The 19,101-nt window shown below is 39.2% G+C and overlaps 1 protein-coding gene across 4 annotated transcripts in view; it reads left to right on the top strand.

Annotated features, from left to right (window-relative positions):
- LOC135461267 (uncharacterized) overlaps positions 1-19,101 on the top strand; it is a 42,311-nt gene that overhangs the window by 9,879 nt on the left and 13,331 nt on the right. For all 4 annotated transcript variants that reach the window (XM_064738272.1, XM_064738273.1, XM_064738274.1 and 1 more), the window contains one exon: positions 5,776-7,553. In XM_064738272.1, coding sequence (XP_064594342.1) covers positions 5,858-7,553 — 1,696 coding nt within the window. In that variant the 5' untranslated portion in view covers positions 5,776-5,857. The remainder of the gene's footprint in view (positions 1-5,775; positions 7,554-19,101) is intronic.

Below are 19,101 nucleotides of genomic sequence, written 5' to 3'. Positions count from 1 at the left end.
TTGTGAATGAGTGCCTTGAAGCTATTACCGTGTGAAAAGGAATTACAGACGCAGACAGTGCCATCAGACTGGGGCTAAGGGATTATCTTAGCTGGCTATTCTAATCCGCTCTCAGCTGTTGTTGTGAGACATGACATAACCTTGTTTATACAAACATAGACCTCCATGTAATGTTTAATCTTTGAGGTAGACACTGCCACAACCCACAGCTTCAGTTGACAGAGAAAAAATGTTAGCTGTTTTTTGTTGGACATTTCTCCATCAGTGTTTTTGTGAGGATATGTGCTTTCTTCGTTAAACTCCCCCGAAACGTGATGATCCATCGCCTGCCCTACCCATGCTAAAAGTGTATCGGGAGAGCAAATTATTTTTTATCCTTATTGTCTGATATTTCGGTTCATGTGAGAAAACATTGGAAGCAGACAAAACATAGTACCAAAAGCCTGATGTGTTTACATTTTGCAAAAGCTACACATAGAACAATAGTTACGTTCTAATGAACGTGTACAGGTTTATTGTGTGTTACCAGCACGTTCCTGATGAAGTTGTTGGAGGCATTATTGGCTGATTCTGTATGCATAATGCAAAGCTACAATAAATGATAGATCAATACAGCAGCGTCAATATTGCCTTCACCTGTGCCTGTATGGGTTACCTGTGTATAGCGTCATTAAATACTATCCCCATGGGCAAAACAGGTGAAATCTGCATGTAGGGATGAGGCCACTGATTGATGCCTGGCTGTCTCTCTACCAGCCAGCAGGCTCCACTTGTACACAATATACTGTATATGCACGTACATTTCAAGGCATAATGGCAAGCAAATAGCAAACAGCTCATTAGTACGGAGAGAATTTGACAGATGTCACAGTTTTGTTGCTTTGGTTGCTGTAATGGCTAAGCGAACACATTACAGACAGGTGCTTGAACTATGCGCTTTATCCATAAAACTTAACCATGAGGGTTTTTACCAGAACAGCCCTACTTAAGCAGGGTGATATTGTTGGCACTTAGTGTGTCTGTCTGCAGGCTTTCTTAAGGGTCATGATAAGAATTATCACAGGAGTTAGGTCTAGATGAGATTTGTTGAAAGCTTGTTTTCTTTGTATAATGTTTATAAAGGATGATCATATGTGGGTTTTCATCAAGTACATGAATGAGTTAAATTGCCAGTGAACTCCCAGAAAGAAACATGAGAGGAAATGACATGTTAATACATATATAAAAGATGCCTTACCTAACCAAGCTGACTCAGTAGGTCAAATTTTTTATAATTTATATCATCATGTAATGGGTGTAACCATCAAAACAACAAAAATCTGTTATTTTCTTTGATTTTTTTAATTTGACTCAATAATTGTATTAAGTCATTCAGATACAAGTTGTCAGGTTTAGCTGTGCAAGTGTGCAAGTAACTCTACATCTAACTTCAGTAAGGTCTGGTGATTAGTGCTGGTGCAACACAATGACCCAGGAGCCTCTCACCAATGCAGTTGCCGTAAGTTGAAGTTCATCTCATGCTGGCTTTGTCTCCGGGCATAAGGGCATATAGGGAAGGTCTGCCAGCAACCTGGAGATTGTTGTGGTTTCCTGCTGGGCTCTGCAATTTAGAAGAAATCAACCTTCATTACATCATCCTTGCAACCAGAGGCTTGTGTGTTGTGAGCTGATCTCATTTGTTGGGGCACAAGTCAAGAATGCATGTGTACATGTATATAGAGTAAGTTTGACTGAAGGCATATTTCACAAGTACTTTAAAGCTGATTGCTCAAAGTTGGTTGAAATCAAATTACAACAGCAACGAATCAGCAGTCAAAATTTTGTTGATTTAATGCATACATGTATCTTTAAGAGTTAAATTTGGATTCTGGGGGCCCAATGACAAGATTTGTTGTCAGAAGGCAGAAAACTTGTTGTCAGAAAACTTTCTGTTTTCTCCACACACGTGCACTTAGATGTATCATATGTTTTGGTCTAGTTAGACTCTCAATTATCTTATGAAAAGGTGAAGTAACTTGACTGTGAACTGGAACAAAACTCTTCTTTTGATGCCATTCTGTAAAGTGTTAAAGAAATTAGCTCTCAATCAAATCTTCATTAAACAAAATTGGCTCCAGATGACTGGGCTATTAATATGCAGCCCCTTTTAGCTAGTGAGTTTGTTAATTTTTTTAAGCTCAGGATAAACAAGTGCTCTCTGTGATCTGGATTTTTTCCAAAGCCAATTTGACAGATAAATGTGTAATTGAGGAGTGATGTATGCTTTTGACATGGTCCTGGAAAGAGTTTGGATTGATGCCCGTTACTAGGGAACATCACGTTTAGAGGATGTTGATATGTACATGCAGTGGCCATACATGTATACAGAAGTGCTTCAGTTACACCTACCCTTGGTAGATGCCTTGTAGTCCATAAGCTCAAAGGGTTGTTTAAGTTATGTTCACATATGTTGTGCCCCATGGTTTGGTGTTTACAGGGTAAGGGTGGGTGGGTTAGTGTAAATGACATTGGTTTAAATAGGGTTGAATGTTTTATTTCTGCAGAAGCCTTTAGATCAAAATTCTGGTTGTGTTAAGTTTTGGCTTATGTATGTAATCCTTTAGGGCACAGGGCTTGTTAAGAGTGTGTAAGTAATACAGGTGTATAATTTGTTGATGTAATATACCTCTCCCTCTGATGATTATACTTTATGATGCATGTAATTTGGTTTTGAATGGACTTTTATTGTCAGGTGAGTGAGTGAGTGGGTGAGTGCTTGGGGTTTAATGTCGTATTGTCAAGTGAAAGAAGTACACATATGCTACTGACTACAGTCTGCAGGTACATGTGTATAAATATTTGAAACACACACATGCCCAGAACTGAAGCGGCGTTAGGAAAAAGTATCCAAGTAATCCACATTTGTTTTGCGTTCTGGATACCAGATTCCTGAGAAAAAGTGTTTAGATATTTGACACATCCCTGCGATTAGACTTCCTCCATGTATAAACCCCGCCCAGCTGAGGCAGAGTTAACACTGAGGGGTGTGGTGGTATTGTCTTACACACACATCGCCTGGGGCCTTGGGAGTGGGAACAACAACCCAGACAAGCTTAGCCAGATACATATATTTGTGTATGCCTCAATACTCATTATGTATAAATAATTGATATTTATGAATAACGCCCATGGTAATCTCATTTTTAATTTGATGATGAAAACGTGCTGATGCTGAGAAAGTCACAAGCTAACAGTGAATGTCATTTGAGCTGTGAAGGAAAGTTGAGCTTTGCTGCATGTACCTGGGCAGCTTTATATACGTGTGAGGTGGTTCGTTGATATCATCTGATACTTGTATACACTTACCTGATGACACCTGTGGCCACTGCTGCTAGAGGAGGGATAGGACGTAGACGTGTATGTTAGGAGAGTGCGGGGGTGTTTGAGCAGTTTCATGTAACGTGTGAGTGTGCACGTACATATACACTTCTACTGCAGAGACATCTATGGTATCTGCATGATGTACAGCAGTTCTTGTAAACTTGGGTGGACATGTACTGTTAGTTAGATGGTTACCCAGTGTTAGGATGCAATTATACAGTGTCCTCATAATCCTCATACATTGTAACTTTGAAGTGGTTTTCAATTCTAACCATGAGTGAATGCATTTTATGGTGTATATACTGTACAAGCTTGTGGATTGCACATGTACTGTATGGATTTGTGGGACAAATACTACAAAGGGACAAAGGAAAGAAATGCTTTAATATGGGTTCCGTCTTAATTAAAGAGGCACTATACATGTACATGTACATTCATTGGCCCATGTTGATAGTATTGGTAAATAAATTTAATTAGAAAATGGTATGGACATTTTACATGTATAGTGTAAATGTATGCAGCATGGATGTAAAAATCCTGAGGTCTTCATGTTTGGTACCATGATATGTGCACAGATGTGTAAAGACATATAAATCTGGTAAATTGGTTGATAAACAGTCCAGTTTGTTTGATGTCGGTTGTCTCATCTCAGATGAGCTGTTAGCACAGATGAGTCTGGATGGAAGGGAATGGTTTAGCCAGAAGCCATGCAGCCAGGAAACTTAATATTAGTTGGATGTGAGTTTCCATGCTGATGGTCTGAGTATCATGGGCTGCTCTGCATGGGTCAGTTCTTGTGAGGAGAAAGCTTCTGTGGGAATCTCACAGCTCCCTGTCACATTGGCCATCCTTCTCCAGCATCTTACACACTTGTAGCAGTAATCAGACTGTGGTGGGGAGTGATGTGAGAGGGACAGAGAGAGAGAGGGGGGATGGTAAAGGTCAGTCCTGGGTTATTGCAGTATGGTCAGTCATCTCAACTCTTCTTGTGGACTTGTACTCTTAAGAACTTACTTCTTATGCAACCTAAAGTGTATTCAGCTGTGTTAAATAACCTATTTTAAAAAAAAAAAAAAAAGGTCTTTTTCACCAACACTGTTGAACTTCAGCAGTGGATTAAATAGGCTTTTATGAGAATGTATTTTTGTCACCTTGGAATACATATACCTGTACAGTATGTGCTGTACAACTATAGGTTGTTTGGGTGATACTGAACTGAACATAAACTGGCACTGATATATGACACTTCATTGCATGCACATGGGCTTATATACATACATGTAGATGATCTACATGTGTACATCTGCTAATAACTATAGTTACATGTGTAGCTCCATCCTACAGGCAGTTTGCAAATAATGACTGCATTTACATTCACATGAGTCATCTGGGATGTATATAATGGTTGGCACATGTACTTATATGTGCATGTATTCATATATACAGTGTACAAATGTAATACAGTATAAAGTGTTTACATCTGCTCTACAGTAAATATCTATATCCCTGAGTATACTGTCACATGTACATATACATCATATATATTTCATTGACTAGTACGTTGTAAGCAGTGAATTTATTGTGAAAGCATGGAATCTGAGAATCCTGATTTATCATATTAAACGGTTAATAATGTACTAGTGCATACATTTTATATGTTACATGTTTGTGCTCTCAGTCTCTCCAGTCTCTAATGGGAAATAGCATGTTGGTATTTTTAATTAATCTGAAGAGACAGACACAGTGGAGCTCTTGTGTACTTGTGTAGGCTCATATAATACGTTGAAAAAATTGAAAGCACTTAATTAGACAGGATATTATATTGTACTCCATGGCTGTGGATCAGCAAACAAGATTACTGTATTTCACCTAAAGTTTAGCTATTCACAGGTGATGCATTCTTATTGATTCTGACTGTTTCATGCGCCTTATCAGGCCACTTAAAAACTTGATTAATTTCTTATCCCAAAAACTTTAGTAATGGAGTCAAAAGTGACACTTTAAGGCCTTTATGTGCATCTGAAAGTGCATTTTATGGACCAGTCTTTAGGTGATATACAGTATTCATGAGCATGTACATGTGGATTTACATACATGTATCGTACATATGGCATTACTCGCAGATTTGACTGTTGAGGTGGTGAGTGCATCTGATTGTCTGTGTACTGTATGTACATTAATTATTACAAATCTTCAATTCATGCTTGTTAAATATGCCTGGCCTTTGTTATTGCGTAATGCAATATTGTTTTGTTTGTAAATAGCCCAGGACATGGGTGGCATAGTTAAATATTACATCTTATTAGGCTGTATTGGTGCATGACATTATTTGTTACTCTCAATACTTATATGGTGTACATGTATGGCTGGAACATTGCGCGTCTTTCCTACTGATGTGTGATTTTCTCATTGCAGAGTGTGGGCTGGGCTGAGGTGATGCCGCCGGCCTGTTTACTAAGGTTAGGAAACTGACTTTGTGGCTAGTCTCTGGGTCATCATGTCCAGCTCCAGCCAGTTCCAGTCTGTGCTGGACAGTGGAGTGAGAAACAGCTCTCCTAAGGTGCATGCTGACCGCATCACACGTCGCCGCAGTCAGAGCCGACACCGTGATGATGAGGACGAGGAAGTGGTTGTGCCGCGTGTGTCGCAGCCATATCGCACCAGCCTGTCAGCTGTGGCGCCACCAGTTCGCATGAAGAAGTCTGAACGAAGTCGCTCGGTAAGTCCAGGAGGTTCACTAATAAGCAGCGGGAGAAGTCGCTCTAAAAGTCCAGGTAACCGGCGCTCAAGCCCCAAGCATGTGACATATGATGAACGTGTGACAGTGCGTCACTCAGACACAGATGACAGTATTGTGACGGACCTTTCTGGGAAAGACTCCAGTCTAGAGTTGAGTCCCCAGGAGCCAGCTAGCAAACCTAACAGTAACTATTTGTCTGTCAATTCTGGGGCGACATCTGATGATGGCTCTAGTCACGCCTCTCAGCTCCGGCAGACATGTCATCAAATCACAGACTGGTATTCCCAAACCTCTTCCCCCTCTCAGCACAGCTCCTCCCCTGGGAGCACAATGGACCGCCTCCAGGTGTCCATGTCCTCTTATCCCTCCCACTCCCCAGATCAGAGCTCGGACTTCTTCACCAGCTCTCCTGGACGGGGGGATTCTGGGGTGTACACGGATGGAGAGGGGGCAGCTAAACGGGGCAAGATCAACATTGAGAAAGACTATAACCATGACCGTACCATCAGCTACCGGATGGCAATAAAAGCTCAGTACTCTGATGAGGTCAAACGAATGGCTTCAGCCAATATCCAAGAGATCTGTCCCCAGATTACAGCAGGCTCGAGAACACCAGTCTCTCCAACCTCTGACATTGGACCACGAACAGAACGGTCAAACACTTTACCCTCCAACACCCTCACGGAGAGTGACAGAAACCTCAGCGTCCATAAGAAATCAGTCAGCTCCAGTATAGGAAATTTCTTCAGGAAGATTTCACCAAGAATGTCACGAAGAGATGGACGGCGGGATAAATCTGGTCGAAGTTCCTCCAGTGGCAGTGCGCAAAGTTTAGATACCAGCGGCTCCACAGAGAGTAGCCAGTCTATGGAACAATCCCGGAGTAAAGGACGTAGATCATTCCTTAAGGTTCTGGGACGATCGCGCTCTCGATCACAGTCAAAGTCATCAGGCCATGAAGACGATGGCCATTTAAATAAGTCTCCTAAAAGCACAGAAATCCATGGTGTGTCTGAACTTACCGTCCCAGGTAGTCAGCCCTTGCCCGATGCCACACATAGAATCCTGAAATCCATTGAACAGAACAAGGGCAGTGAGAAAACTGTGTATCAGAGGTTCAAGGAAAGGCAAGCGCCTGTTAAACCAGGGGACAGAACTCCCCCAGCCAAATCTCAGGCCCTTAAGGCTTCCCCAGAAACTAGTCCCACAGCACCTGAAAACTCGTCCAAATCTGACAGTGTGCTAAACAAGGAAAACCAGCTGAATGACAGCCATCCAGTGGTCTCTTCACCTGCCATTATCTATCCAGAACCAGCCAAGGTTCATCCTCCACAGTCCCTGAATGTCAAACCGATACAGAAGCCACCAGTGAGGATCGTTCAGCAGTCTTACCCCAGTATGGGCTCCTGTGACGAATCGATTGGCGAGTGTTCTCTGGACATCAATTTAGAAGGTAAGCAGAATTTTTTAGTTGAATTGAATTTAAATGTGTGTGTGTTGATGTATGTATACCAGCATTTACATATAGGGAAAAAAGTGCTAGAGTGCAAAGATGCAATAAAAAATAAAGAAAAATAAAAAATTATACATGTTGTACAAATTATATAATGCAAATAAACTACACAGTGGACATGCAATTAATTGCTGAAAATAGATCAGGTAACAGATTTAAGTTTTCTGAAAATAATCTTATTACATGTTAAAAGTCAAGCTGTAAATGGAATATATGCAACTACATAATGAAAATTTCCACATGAAAATAAATGCAAATCATTTGAGCTGGTACAAGTATATGATTGAAATTCCAGTTTTATCAAATAGTTTATGATCATCTGTTATGTGTACATGCATGACTGATTAATAATGAGGATGCATGAGGAATAATGAGGAAAATAATTAATTAATTTTTTGTGCATGTATGCACAGTTGCAATTTTCTCTCCTTTGATAATGCCTTCCATTAAGCTCAGGAAGTTTATTAATTAAAGAGTATCTGTTTCAAGTAAATGTGTATGACCATATGAACAAAATCAATCTTCCTGTTGCATATTTGATTTTTGTACATGTATACATTGCAGTGGAAACCCTGTATATGTATGCACTGTAGGTGAAGATATCAAAGGGAAGCAACTAGCCATAAGACATAATCCTTAGTTTTCTTAGTAAAGTTGTCTGCCCTGACTCCATCTGCATGGTGCGTGCTTTGGCCGTGTTCAGTTAAGGTTTTATTTCTGGTCATTCCCCCTCTTAGATTCAGTGGATTATTTTCTTCAGCATAGCTGAATACTGCGTAAAATATCAATGAAATAAATTATAAATAAATACTGGTAACAACTTTCTCATGCAAACAATTTGCAGACAAACATAAATCTACACGAGAAAATCCACACGACAAAATAGAACAGTTGTTACAGCTATAATATTTGTGTTATTATTTTGTATGTGGGGTTACATTCTCTATTTATTCTACACCCATGTCAATATTGGCAGTGCATCAATATGCTGCACATGTATCAGTGAGGATTACAACTGATTTTCTGGGTCGCTATGCTAGAGAATAATGTGTGGTAAAGTGCACTTACATGTATGTTGTGATGGCCGCATTACCCAAAAGGTTTATACCAGTGCCAGAGACAAAAAAAAAAACACAAGATCTTCAACTAAATATGGCATGTCAGTTCAGTTTATTTTATTATAGCTACAGTACATGCATAGACATGAAGAGAAATATGGCTTTGAATGAAATATTAGTCCATTTTTAATGTTCAGTTTGTATTGCTACTGACTTCATACTCATCTGGTGTGGTCTGATCTGTATTATGTACATGTATTTGATTAGTGTTTTACGATGTTCTCACCTGTGCAATGGGAGCCATATCTGTATTATGTATTTAATTGGTGTTTTGCAGCGCTCTCACCTGTGCAATGGTAGCCATATCTGTATTATGTATTTAATTGGTGTTTTGCAGTGTTCTCACCTGTACGACGGCAGAGATATCTGTATCATGTATTTTATTGGTGTTTTATGCTGTTCTAAACAATATTTCACCAATACGACAGCGGCCATATCTGTATTAAAATATCAGCTTTAATGTTTTGGTTGATTGGTAGGGAATTTGTGGGCAAGTTTCATTCAGGCTAATTAGAAGGATAGGGATTTAAAGTGAAATTTACATGAGGAAAGGAAAAAAAGAACTGATATAAAGAGCTTGAATCCCAATAAACACTTTTGAGTAGGGCCTTGTTTTGCAAGGTTAGTTGGGTTACACCCATCAAACATATTTTTCATGATGGCCTTACAAAAATACATGTACATGCAAATACAAATTTGAAGATCAAAGTTCATTGAGGCTACAGGCCCCATATAGAGATTGCATACATGTATACAGAAATCAGGTGTGATGGTACACATTGTTTTGTTGATGAATTTATACATACACCTTACTGTTCACTGCATGTGCATGTAGCGCGACTTACTGTTTTTGGTTGATGCCTTGGTTGTATCTTTGCCACTTGTTCATTTCTCACGAGTTTACTGTAAAATGGCTGTACTTTTCAATACTGTGTGCCATGTTGGCATTCCTTAAACATGTACATGTTGTACATATGGCTGCTTTGGCAAAGGCTTCAAACACTCCGCCTATATACTGAGTTTGGATGGGCTTACACACCTTTCTCTTTAACAGCAACATTGCTGCTAGAGAAAGGCACTACACTGAAATGAGCTACATGTATGTACAATATATGTACACATGCTTGTGTTGAACATCTTATACATGTGGGTGTGGTATTACTGCACAAGAAACAGAAACAGAATTCATTCAGAACTCTGAAGAAGGAAGGTTGACTCCTGATCATGGGAAAATAAAATACTGAAATATTGAGTCAAAATAATGTATATGTTTTTTGGAGTAACACTACCTTTGTGTTAAGGAATGGGAGTATTGTCAACCTAATATCCAGGTATTTGAAATATGGATTTGATTGTTACAGTACATGTATGTGTTTGTCGGTAGATAAAGTTTAGTTATTACTGGACAGCTGGATGCTGTGTAGTAGTAAGACATGCATTATACATGTGAATGTGACGTTCTCAAACTGTGACTACTGACATGAGTGTTATTGCTAGAAACATAAAATGTATCATGTATTACCTGTATGTCAGATTATTTGACATTGTAATTAATGTATGTGAGGAGTACATGAGCCAGTGGGATCATGACTGTGGTCATTCATGTATGGCCAAAACCTGTGGCTGTATATATATTTAACATCTAATGAGTGACGTGGTATGGTAGTCAGGTGTTGGCAGAAGACAGGTTACCAGCTAGCATGCCAAACCACTATCTTGTTGGACACAGATAAAATCTTATCTACTTGTATACTTGTGATCAAATTCACAGTCAGGAAATTCATATACATGCATGGTTCATTGAGCATAAATTTATTATATATACATATGCAATCTTGGATTTTCAGAGTAAAGGGGAAAAAATTGATATTATGTAAACAAACTAGCTTCAAAATTTGAGCACCTTTGAGTTTGTGGTGAAAATTTTCTGATGATGTTGAAGAATATAAATACAGTAAATTTGATGGAAATGTATGAAACCTTGGAGTGGAATGGGAATGATTATGAATTTATTCCCTACACAATGTATATGTACAGGATATGAATCAGGATGTTCCCTCTTCACTCGTGTTTTATAGGTTCATATTCTGAAATGTACATTTACTTGTAAACCTGGTGGTGCTTTTTCGTGGGTGTCCTCCTAGGATGAAGGTTACAGAAAATTCCCAGTTCAGATATCTTTTCAACACCTTTTTTCTATCATCCACTGCCCTGGAAAGGAGTGAAGATACTGAATAATGGACTTACGCCTGTAAACTATGTACATTGTAGAGGTGCATGAAGGTGTGTGTACATGTTCACTATACACTATACATGTATAGATTAGATAACCCAGGTCATTTCTTTCATTACTCATTTTGCCATATACTTCAGGTTGTTTGTCATTTATGTCAGTGCCAGAGAAAGTCATACAATTCCTTCATGATGTATTATATTCAGTTGTATGTATGTATGTATATATATATGTGTATGACACATTGTAATAAACTCATTGTAGCTTGAGTGGATGTACATGTAGATGTCACAGGTGTACAGTCCAATACATATGAGGTTTAATTATTGTTTTAAGTGAGCACCATGTGCATGTAAACTTATTGTACAGCCCCAGCAAAGATTTACCTAAGCACAAGCCTTTCCTGTACAATAGTGTAGATGTTTACATGCATGTACATTTGACTTTCCTGTTTGTTGTATTTTTCACGAAAACAGAAAACCAGTGGATGAATTTTTTATAGGGTTTAACTCTTTTCTGAGTCAAGAGTCTGTTAATTAATGTTCTTATGTATCAGGTAATTCACGGGGCTTTGTAGGGACAGAGCTTGATCCTGAGTGTGTACTAAAACATTACTCATTCTGCTGAGTAGTCGTAATTTTCCACAGGGCAATCTTGTCATTTAGACATGCAAGCACAGTTTAGTTTACAGTTCCCACAGGGTTTGTGTAAGGTATTGTTATTATGGATAATCAATAAACAAATTTCATTGACAAGTGCATGGGCCCCTTTTGACCCTCTCCATTCTTCTATTTTGAGAGGGCCCTTTTTTCTTGGTATTCTATAGAGTTGAAGGTGCAGTCTGTACATATACATGTAGCTTTGTTAGACATGCTTTAGTTTAACCATGCCCGTCTAAATATACTACACTGATTCATGGTGTATGGTATAGGATATAGAGCATCCTGATCACTTCATAGTCTTAGGCTAATAGAATTTACTATTTGAATTTGGAGGGTCACCAAGGGAATCGTTGATATCTGATCTCCCTGTTAAGGAAAGGTGACTGCACATTCACTCAGTAACAGAGATTACGATAATCAGCTGACAATATAACCCCCTTTAATCAGACACAGGAAGATTAAGGTCACATATACCTGTTCACCAACAACCCACCTGCTTACCTGGGACCTTTAGGTAATCACTTTGTGAGAGGGGATGTCCCGGCAGAAGTACATAGAGATATGTACTTGTGGTATGTATACACCTGCCTACGCTGTTAGATAGGCTTTTACACCAGTTACTTTCTCTTTGTGCCACTTAAGGTTGTCTCTCAGCAACCTAATGAAATACGTTCATTGTTGACAGTCTTGCCTGGAAGTATGTTTTCATGGAAAAAAAGAGAGGGCATTATTTTCAAACATGCTTTGTTCTAGGTCTAGTACATATGTAAGTGTATCATTTTCAGTAATGTTGTGAACATATTTGTTTCACATGGTTGTTACATTTCTGGTAGTCCAAAAAGCTGACTGCAGAACTTATTGGCCATTTGGTTTGAAGGACAAAATAATAATTACATGTATATTTGTCAGGGATAAACACCATATTTTGTGAGGTTTATGCAGCATTGTGGATGTTTGTTCTGGGCCTGTTTATAACATTTCCTCAGTTCTCACTACATAAACTGTGTCATATACATGCATAATATTATAACAACTTGGAGATTGTAATAGTGCATTGAATGCAATTACAATTCCATTTGTTTAAATGTTCAACTGTCAGTGCTTGTTTAACTCAGGGGTATATTTACAACGTACATGTACATGCACTCAGCTGGTATCCATGTTGTTAGTTTATATTTTTTGTGGTGGCATTTTGTATTTGCGCATACATTTGATTGTTAGTTTTAGTGATCATAATCAATTTGACTCAGAGTACAGTTGTGGAAATACATGTATGTGATACACATGTACGCTTTACAGTCTGACTACATGTAGCAGGCCAATGTAGGTGATGGTTCTATCATGCAGTGAACAGTACCACATGTACATGACAGAATGTAATATGAATATTCATTGTACCTTGCTGGGGCCATTAGTTTGACATATCGTTTGTGCAGAACAATTGACTTAGCTCATTGTATTATTCATGTGCTCTCTCCGTTTGCTGTTCAGTTGTATGTGACTTAGTGGTCAGGGTGTGGCTGATCAAACTGGTAGACAAGAGACAAATCACATGTCATTTCCTATCTGAAGCTGGGGTTGTGATCAGTTCATATAGCAGGTTGGTAGGTTTAAATGGATAAGTCATCAAGTAGCCTGTTTCTGTTCTGTTTGCCAAGGATTTAATTTTCATCTTCATTCTTGCAACATGTGAATATGACATAGCAGTGTTATGTTGGGTACATGTACATGGACGTACATGTACACAGGCAGTGTTAGGTTGGGTACAGTTACATGGACGTACATGTACACCAGCAGTGTTATGTTGGGTACAGTTACATGGACGTACATGTACACAGGCTGTGTTATGTTGGGTACAGTTACATGGACGTACATGTACACAGGCAGTGTTAGGTTGGGTACAGTTACCTGGACGTACATGTACACCAGCAGTGTTATGTTGGGTACAGTTACATGGACGTACATGTACACAGGCAGTGTTATGTTGGGTACAGTTACATGGACGTACATGTACACAGGCAGTGTTATGTTGGGTACAGTTACCTGGACGTACATGTACACCAGCAGTGTTATGTTGGGTACAGTTACATGGACGTACATGTACATGATCATATGTAGAAGGATAAAAAAGACAAAAATATTCGTGACATGGAGAAAATATTATATGTTTAGTGTAATTTTTCAACATTTTCGCATGTTTTCAAGATATTTATTCAAGCATATTCTGAATGCATTAATCTGAGTGGATTGAGAAAATTATACTTGCTCTTAAGCCCTGAAATTGGCCAACCCAACCAGTGTAGTGTTGTTTTCAAAATCTAATTAGACAGGTGCATAAATCATGTGCTAATTCATATGGGAAGAGGCTGAGGAATGAGGGTATGGTCATGACACACATTTGTATGTACTTGTATAGTGTGGTGATTGTGTGGAGCAAGTTGTTAACATTAGCTTATTAGTCAGTATTTATTCATGTTCTTGCTATCAAGCCCAGGGTCCACCCTCATACTGATCATACAGTAGCTGTAGTGTTTAGGCATTTGACCTGGTCATTATGTCTTAGGTCATACAGTAGAAACCCCTTGCTGTTTGACCGTCAGAGGGTCCAGAGGGGTGGCCTGCGGAAGCTGCCGGCAGCATGTGTCATGTGCTACTGCTGACAGTGAGAGGTGTGGAGTAGGTCACATGCTGGGTCTCCAGGAATGTGCTGATGTGGATAGTTCTGCATGAAGACAGACAGTAGTCTCCTCAGCCACCATGCGCCTCTGACATGTCGTAGCTGCTGAATGAATGAATGAAGGAATCTTCTGAATGAAGGCATGCACATTCTCAGTGGCATGGACATGTATTGAGCTCTCTTCACTTGTGGTTGTAGCATACCTTATATTGAGCTGGTACAATGATTGGAATCACTGGTTCTGCCAAGTTAAACAGTAAGTCTATTGTACATGTACATGTATTGTTTTATCGTCATTCTCTGGATGAATAGATGATTGGCCCTGATATTGTAGGCTTGGTCACTGACACATGTAAATGATTAGGTACCCTTATGCAGACATGGAGTGGAAAGATGCCGGTGGCTGACCAGTAGCTGTGTCCTCACAGAATCTACTTGTACTTGATCTGTGGCAGTAAACCAGGGCTAGTGGGGCCCAGTGGAGGGATTGATTTAACAGCCTCCCTGGTCCATACAGACATGTGTTAATGTCCAGTGATAGCGTGAGGTACAATCTAAAGGCTAGACACAAACCATGCACCATGGCCAGTGAACAGTCTCATTAAAGCTCAAGAGGCTTAGCCCAGGAAATCTGATACTTACTTAACATTAGGGTGGCCACAGTGTTTATGTGTTTACATTAAGGAGATGAAATATCCTCAATTAGCCTAAAAGGGTGTGGACATTGCAACATTTGGGATGTGTTAAGTGTGTGGTGTTGTTGAAAGGAGAGAGTATTTGACTCTAAATAGTATTAAACACTCACAACCATTCAAAATGTGAGTCTACTTCAGTGTTACTTCAGAGACAGAAAATACTTAACAAATTCAGCCATGCTGGATGTGAGTCAGGTACATGTGTATTGTGTGTGAAATAGGATCACGGTTTGTAGTGATACAGTGATGTGGATGCAGTGGAAGGTGATGAGGCTGGTGCTGATGATGGTGCCTGTCTTATCTATAGCTGGGGGTTGTGACTGTAATGGGGTTAGTGCAGCTGTCAGATTGGGTATTGATGAACCTGGAGTTGAGTCATAGTATTGATGAGGCTAAATATAACAGAATATTGAGGTAACTGGCAGTTGTAGCATGGCTTAATCTCCATGGCACACCTCTGCCTGCAGTCTATACCCTTAGTATAAGGATTGCTCGGATGATGTTCTGTTTGAACAAACTTGATTGAGGTTAATACATGTACATGTGTCATACCTGAACACATATATACTGTACCACAATTTTCATACTGTGTACCTGTATATACATGTAAGTAGGAAGATGAAGATAGATTTGTCTATTAACCTGGTCAAGTTAGATGAACAGGTAAGGTACAATCTCAGTATGTGTATCTGTTAATGTGTATCATGGGTATATGATTGTGTGAGGCCAGGGTGAGCCAATATTGGGGCTCATTTTCTGATCTGTCATAGCTCTGATTTATTTCCAAGGTTGTCTGCTGACTGTATACATGGCTGTGAACTGATATTGTATTGTACGTGTAGGTAATACATTTATGTATGTGAATGACTGGGTAACCATGTCCTCAATGTGGGTTGATAAAGGAGGATCATTCATACGAGGTGCCTGGTGGATTGAAGGTACACATATACAATAATCCTGGAAAAAAAATGTCAGCGGCCATCATATATATATATATATATATATATATAATATAAAAAGCATTGCTGTATAAAACTTATTGTATATGTTAATACATATAGTGTGAAAATTTGATGTAGTACCTTCAAGGTGAGGAATATAGATCTACTCCCATTTCATTTCTGTGGCAAGGGTATTGTTATTCATGCATGTTACATAGTCCATTGGAAAGCACTCAATGTAGCTAAAATTGCCCGATTAGGGACTGTGGGTGATCTGATGTGTTTAGTAGTGTTGGGGGTAGAGAAAAGCCAGTGTGTGAGAATCAGGAGCAGCTGTGTGGATGGATGACTCAGATCCTAGATCACCTAGATTACATAGTGGCTGTAAGTGTGGGCTGGGGTCTGCTCACACATGTATGTGGCAGTGGGCAGTGTTATTGTTATTGCCACATTCCTCTGCTTGACCTCAGATGACTAGTGTGAGTCAAGATCCTTGTGAAGACAGATCTGTGTTGGTGAATACTTGTTGGTGGTTGTGTTTGGTTTTCACCAGCCCAGGCAGGAGCCTGTGTAAGTTAGCTATCTGACAAGACCGTACCATGCATGCATGCATATTACTAAACATCTTTATTTGGGTATATATCCTGGTATCAGTTCAGGAAGAGGACATGTAAGGGACTTCCTTCATCAGGATACACATTTTTGTGTTGTGTACGCACATGTAAGTATACAGTTGTACCTTTAATGTTATGTTTTTACTGGTTGAATACTTGACAAGTGTATATGTTAGTACATATAGTGTGAAAATTTGATGTAGTACCTTCAAGGTGAGGAATATTTCTTGAGTCGGCTGAAAACACCAGTCAAATATATAAATGACAAATGTACATGTATTTGTCTATATGTGAGTTTCATTTCCAAGTAAACTTTCAAGATATAAGATGTGCACTTTTGTTTATGACTTATGGTGTTTTTTGAGTAAGCTCTGCTAGAAGTCAGCATCCCACAATGTTCTGATATACATTTGTACATACATGTAAATATGCTGGAAATTACAACTATTGAGGTAAAATTGAATGGAATAGTAACAGTGGGAATCGGTTGTGACAAACAAGTCCACAACCGAATGGCCAGTTTAGATTCAATTATCTCTTTTCACTATCTTTATTGTGACTGTCCGTGTCTTAAGTGTCCCTGTCAAAGTTGACCACCCAACTCACATTGTGATGGAAATGCTGGCTCACTAGACCCCAAGGCCATTCTAACAGTTTGACTGGACAGTGGTCAGATAGATCATGTCTGATCTTGAACAGTTTTGACCACAGCTTTGTCCTTGCTCAGTCCCCCCTCCCCAGGTAAAATGATTTCTATTGTGTGGAGGCCATTCTCTGACTGCTGACCAAAATGGTAATCCTTCTCTTGTCCAGTCTACAATGTCCTGTGTGCATGGTTTACCCAAGAACTTGGCACATACCAGTGTGTAGTCAAGTCACTGGGTAGGCTGGGCTGGGCTGGGCAGTTAGCTTGTAATTTAGATGTGACAGGGTACACATGTATTGGGAAGTGTGGCCATAATGTAGAATGCACCTGGAGCACCATTTTACAGATTTGTGCTTTTCTATTCCCTGTATATAAAATATTCCAGGTGAGATACAAATGTACATGTAGTTATGACTTTCATTCAGTCGGTGTGACTTCCTTTATAGATGTACGTGTATGTACTACATGTATTCTAGTCTTCATTTTGTTCACTTATAGCACAGATATGATAGAGACAACCCTGGTTACAGTATGTGTACGGTGTATAAGTTCACCATTTCTGTGTGAAGTTGGGGTTTTGGCCTTATGCTCTCTAGAACCTGTTAATCAAAGCTGACAACATGTACTGCATGTCCAGTGTTATCTCAAACACTAGAAGATCACTGAGGTTAAGTGAGGTTATATATCATATATTAAGGGTGGTAATTATTGTGTTGATAGCTTTCATCTGGGATCCATAACAGTATGACATTTCCATCCAAGTGTAACCATCGTTTTATTTTAAGTTAAGGCTGAAATGTGTAAAGTGACCAACACATGTTGTATTTTTCTTTGTATACATGGCCTTTAAAATGTGAAAAATTTGTTTTTGTGAATATCGGTGTCTGCTTACTGGATCTAACAGCTTGAAACATTACACATGTACATGTTATGCTGAGAAACAGAAGTGGTTTTCAGGCAATTCACATGTAGTTTTTTGTTGCCCAGCTGGAGAGCCTGGTACATTAACGTCTATACTACAAGTTAAGTAGATACCCAACATGTGGTTACACCATGGGAAAATTCAGCACATATGATTTCAAAGAAAGCTGATATGTTTTTGAACAACTGTTTATGATTAAGTAAAGCTGTGATATGTCTGTCCCTTGTGGGTGAAATCTCGAGGACAGGAAGCTTGAGGTAAGGGGATCGTGATTTAAGCAGTGCTACAGTAACTATTTCTCCTCATGTCCCAGTGCCATGTCACACATGTTGGGGTGTTCTGAGGTAATCAGGCTGTGGGTATCAAGGTCGTGCTGGTGTTTGGCTAAGTGAGGTACATGTAGCTCAGTAAGCTGACTATTCTGCACTCAGATGTTTTGGATGCCACTGACTGGTTTATGTGTGATTCATAGTGTAAGTATATAGTAATTCCTGAGCCATGTGGTTATGTTTCATTGAAATGTATGAATTGGTTCAAGAATCTTAGCTTCTGTATAACAGTATCATTATTAGATAGAATTACATGTACTGATTATAACCTTCAGTAGGCTGTGCTGTTTGATGTTCTTATCTATCGTCTTTATGTTGATAACTCCTGCATGCAAGGGCGAGAAAAAGAAACTATTACAAATGATTAAATTTTGATGACACAGGAATTCCAGGGTGCTTGCTAGGTTACTGCTCTACAGAAAGCACTGCAGTGTTTTGGCTTTAAGTTGTTTGTACATGAATCTAAGTTCAGTGAGAAATTACAGGACATTGCTTATTTGTCAGTTTCTTTCTAAGGATTGCAGTATTTGCTGACAAAAAGAAATTTTTGCTTATTTCAAGTTGTCAACTTCTTTCCAATGTTGGCAGCACTTTTTTCGAACTCTGAAAGTTTCTTGGAGTTTAAAACAGTCTACTTTTGTGGTAGTGGCA

Source organism: Liolophura sinensis, chromosome 1 (genome assembly GCF_032854445.1).
Source record: "Liolophura sinensis isolate JHLJ2023 chromosome 1, CUHK_Ljap_v2, whole genome shotgun sequence".
NCBI classification, from domain to species: Eukaryota; Metazoa; Mollusca; class Polyplacophora; order Chitonida; family Chitonidae; genus Liolophura; species Liolophura sinensis.
Note: the sequence above shows the minus strand (reverse complement) of the source record. Positions and strands in the feature narration are given on the sequence as shown.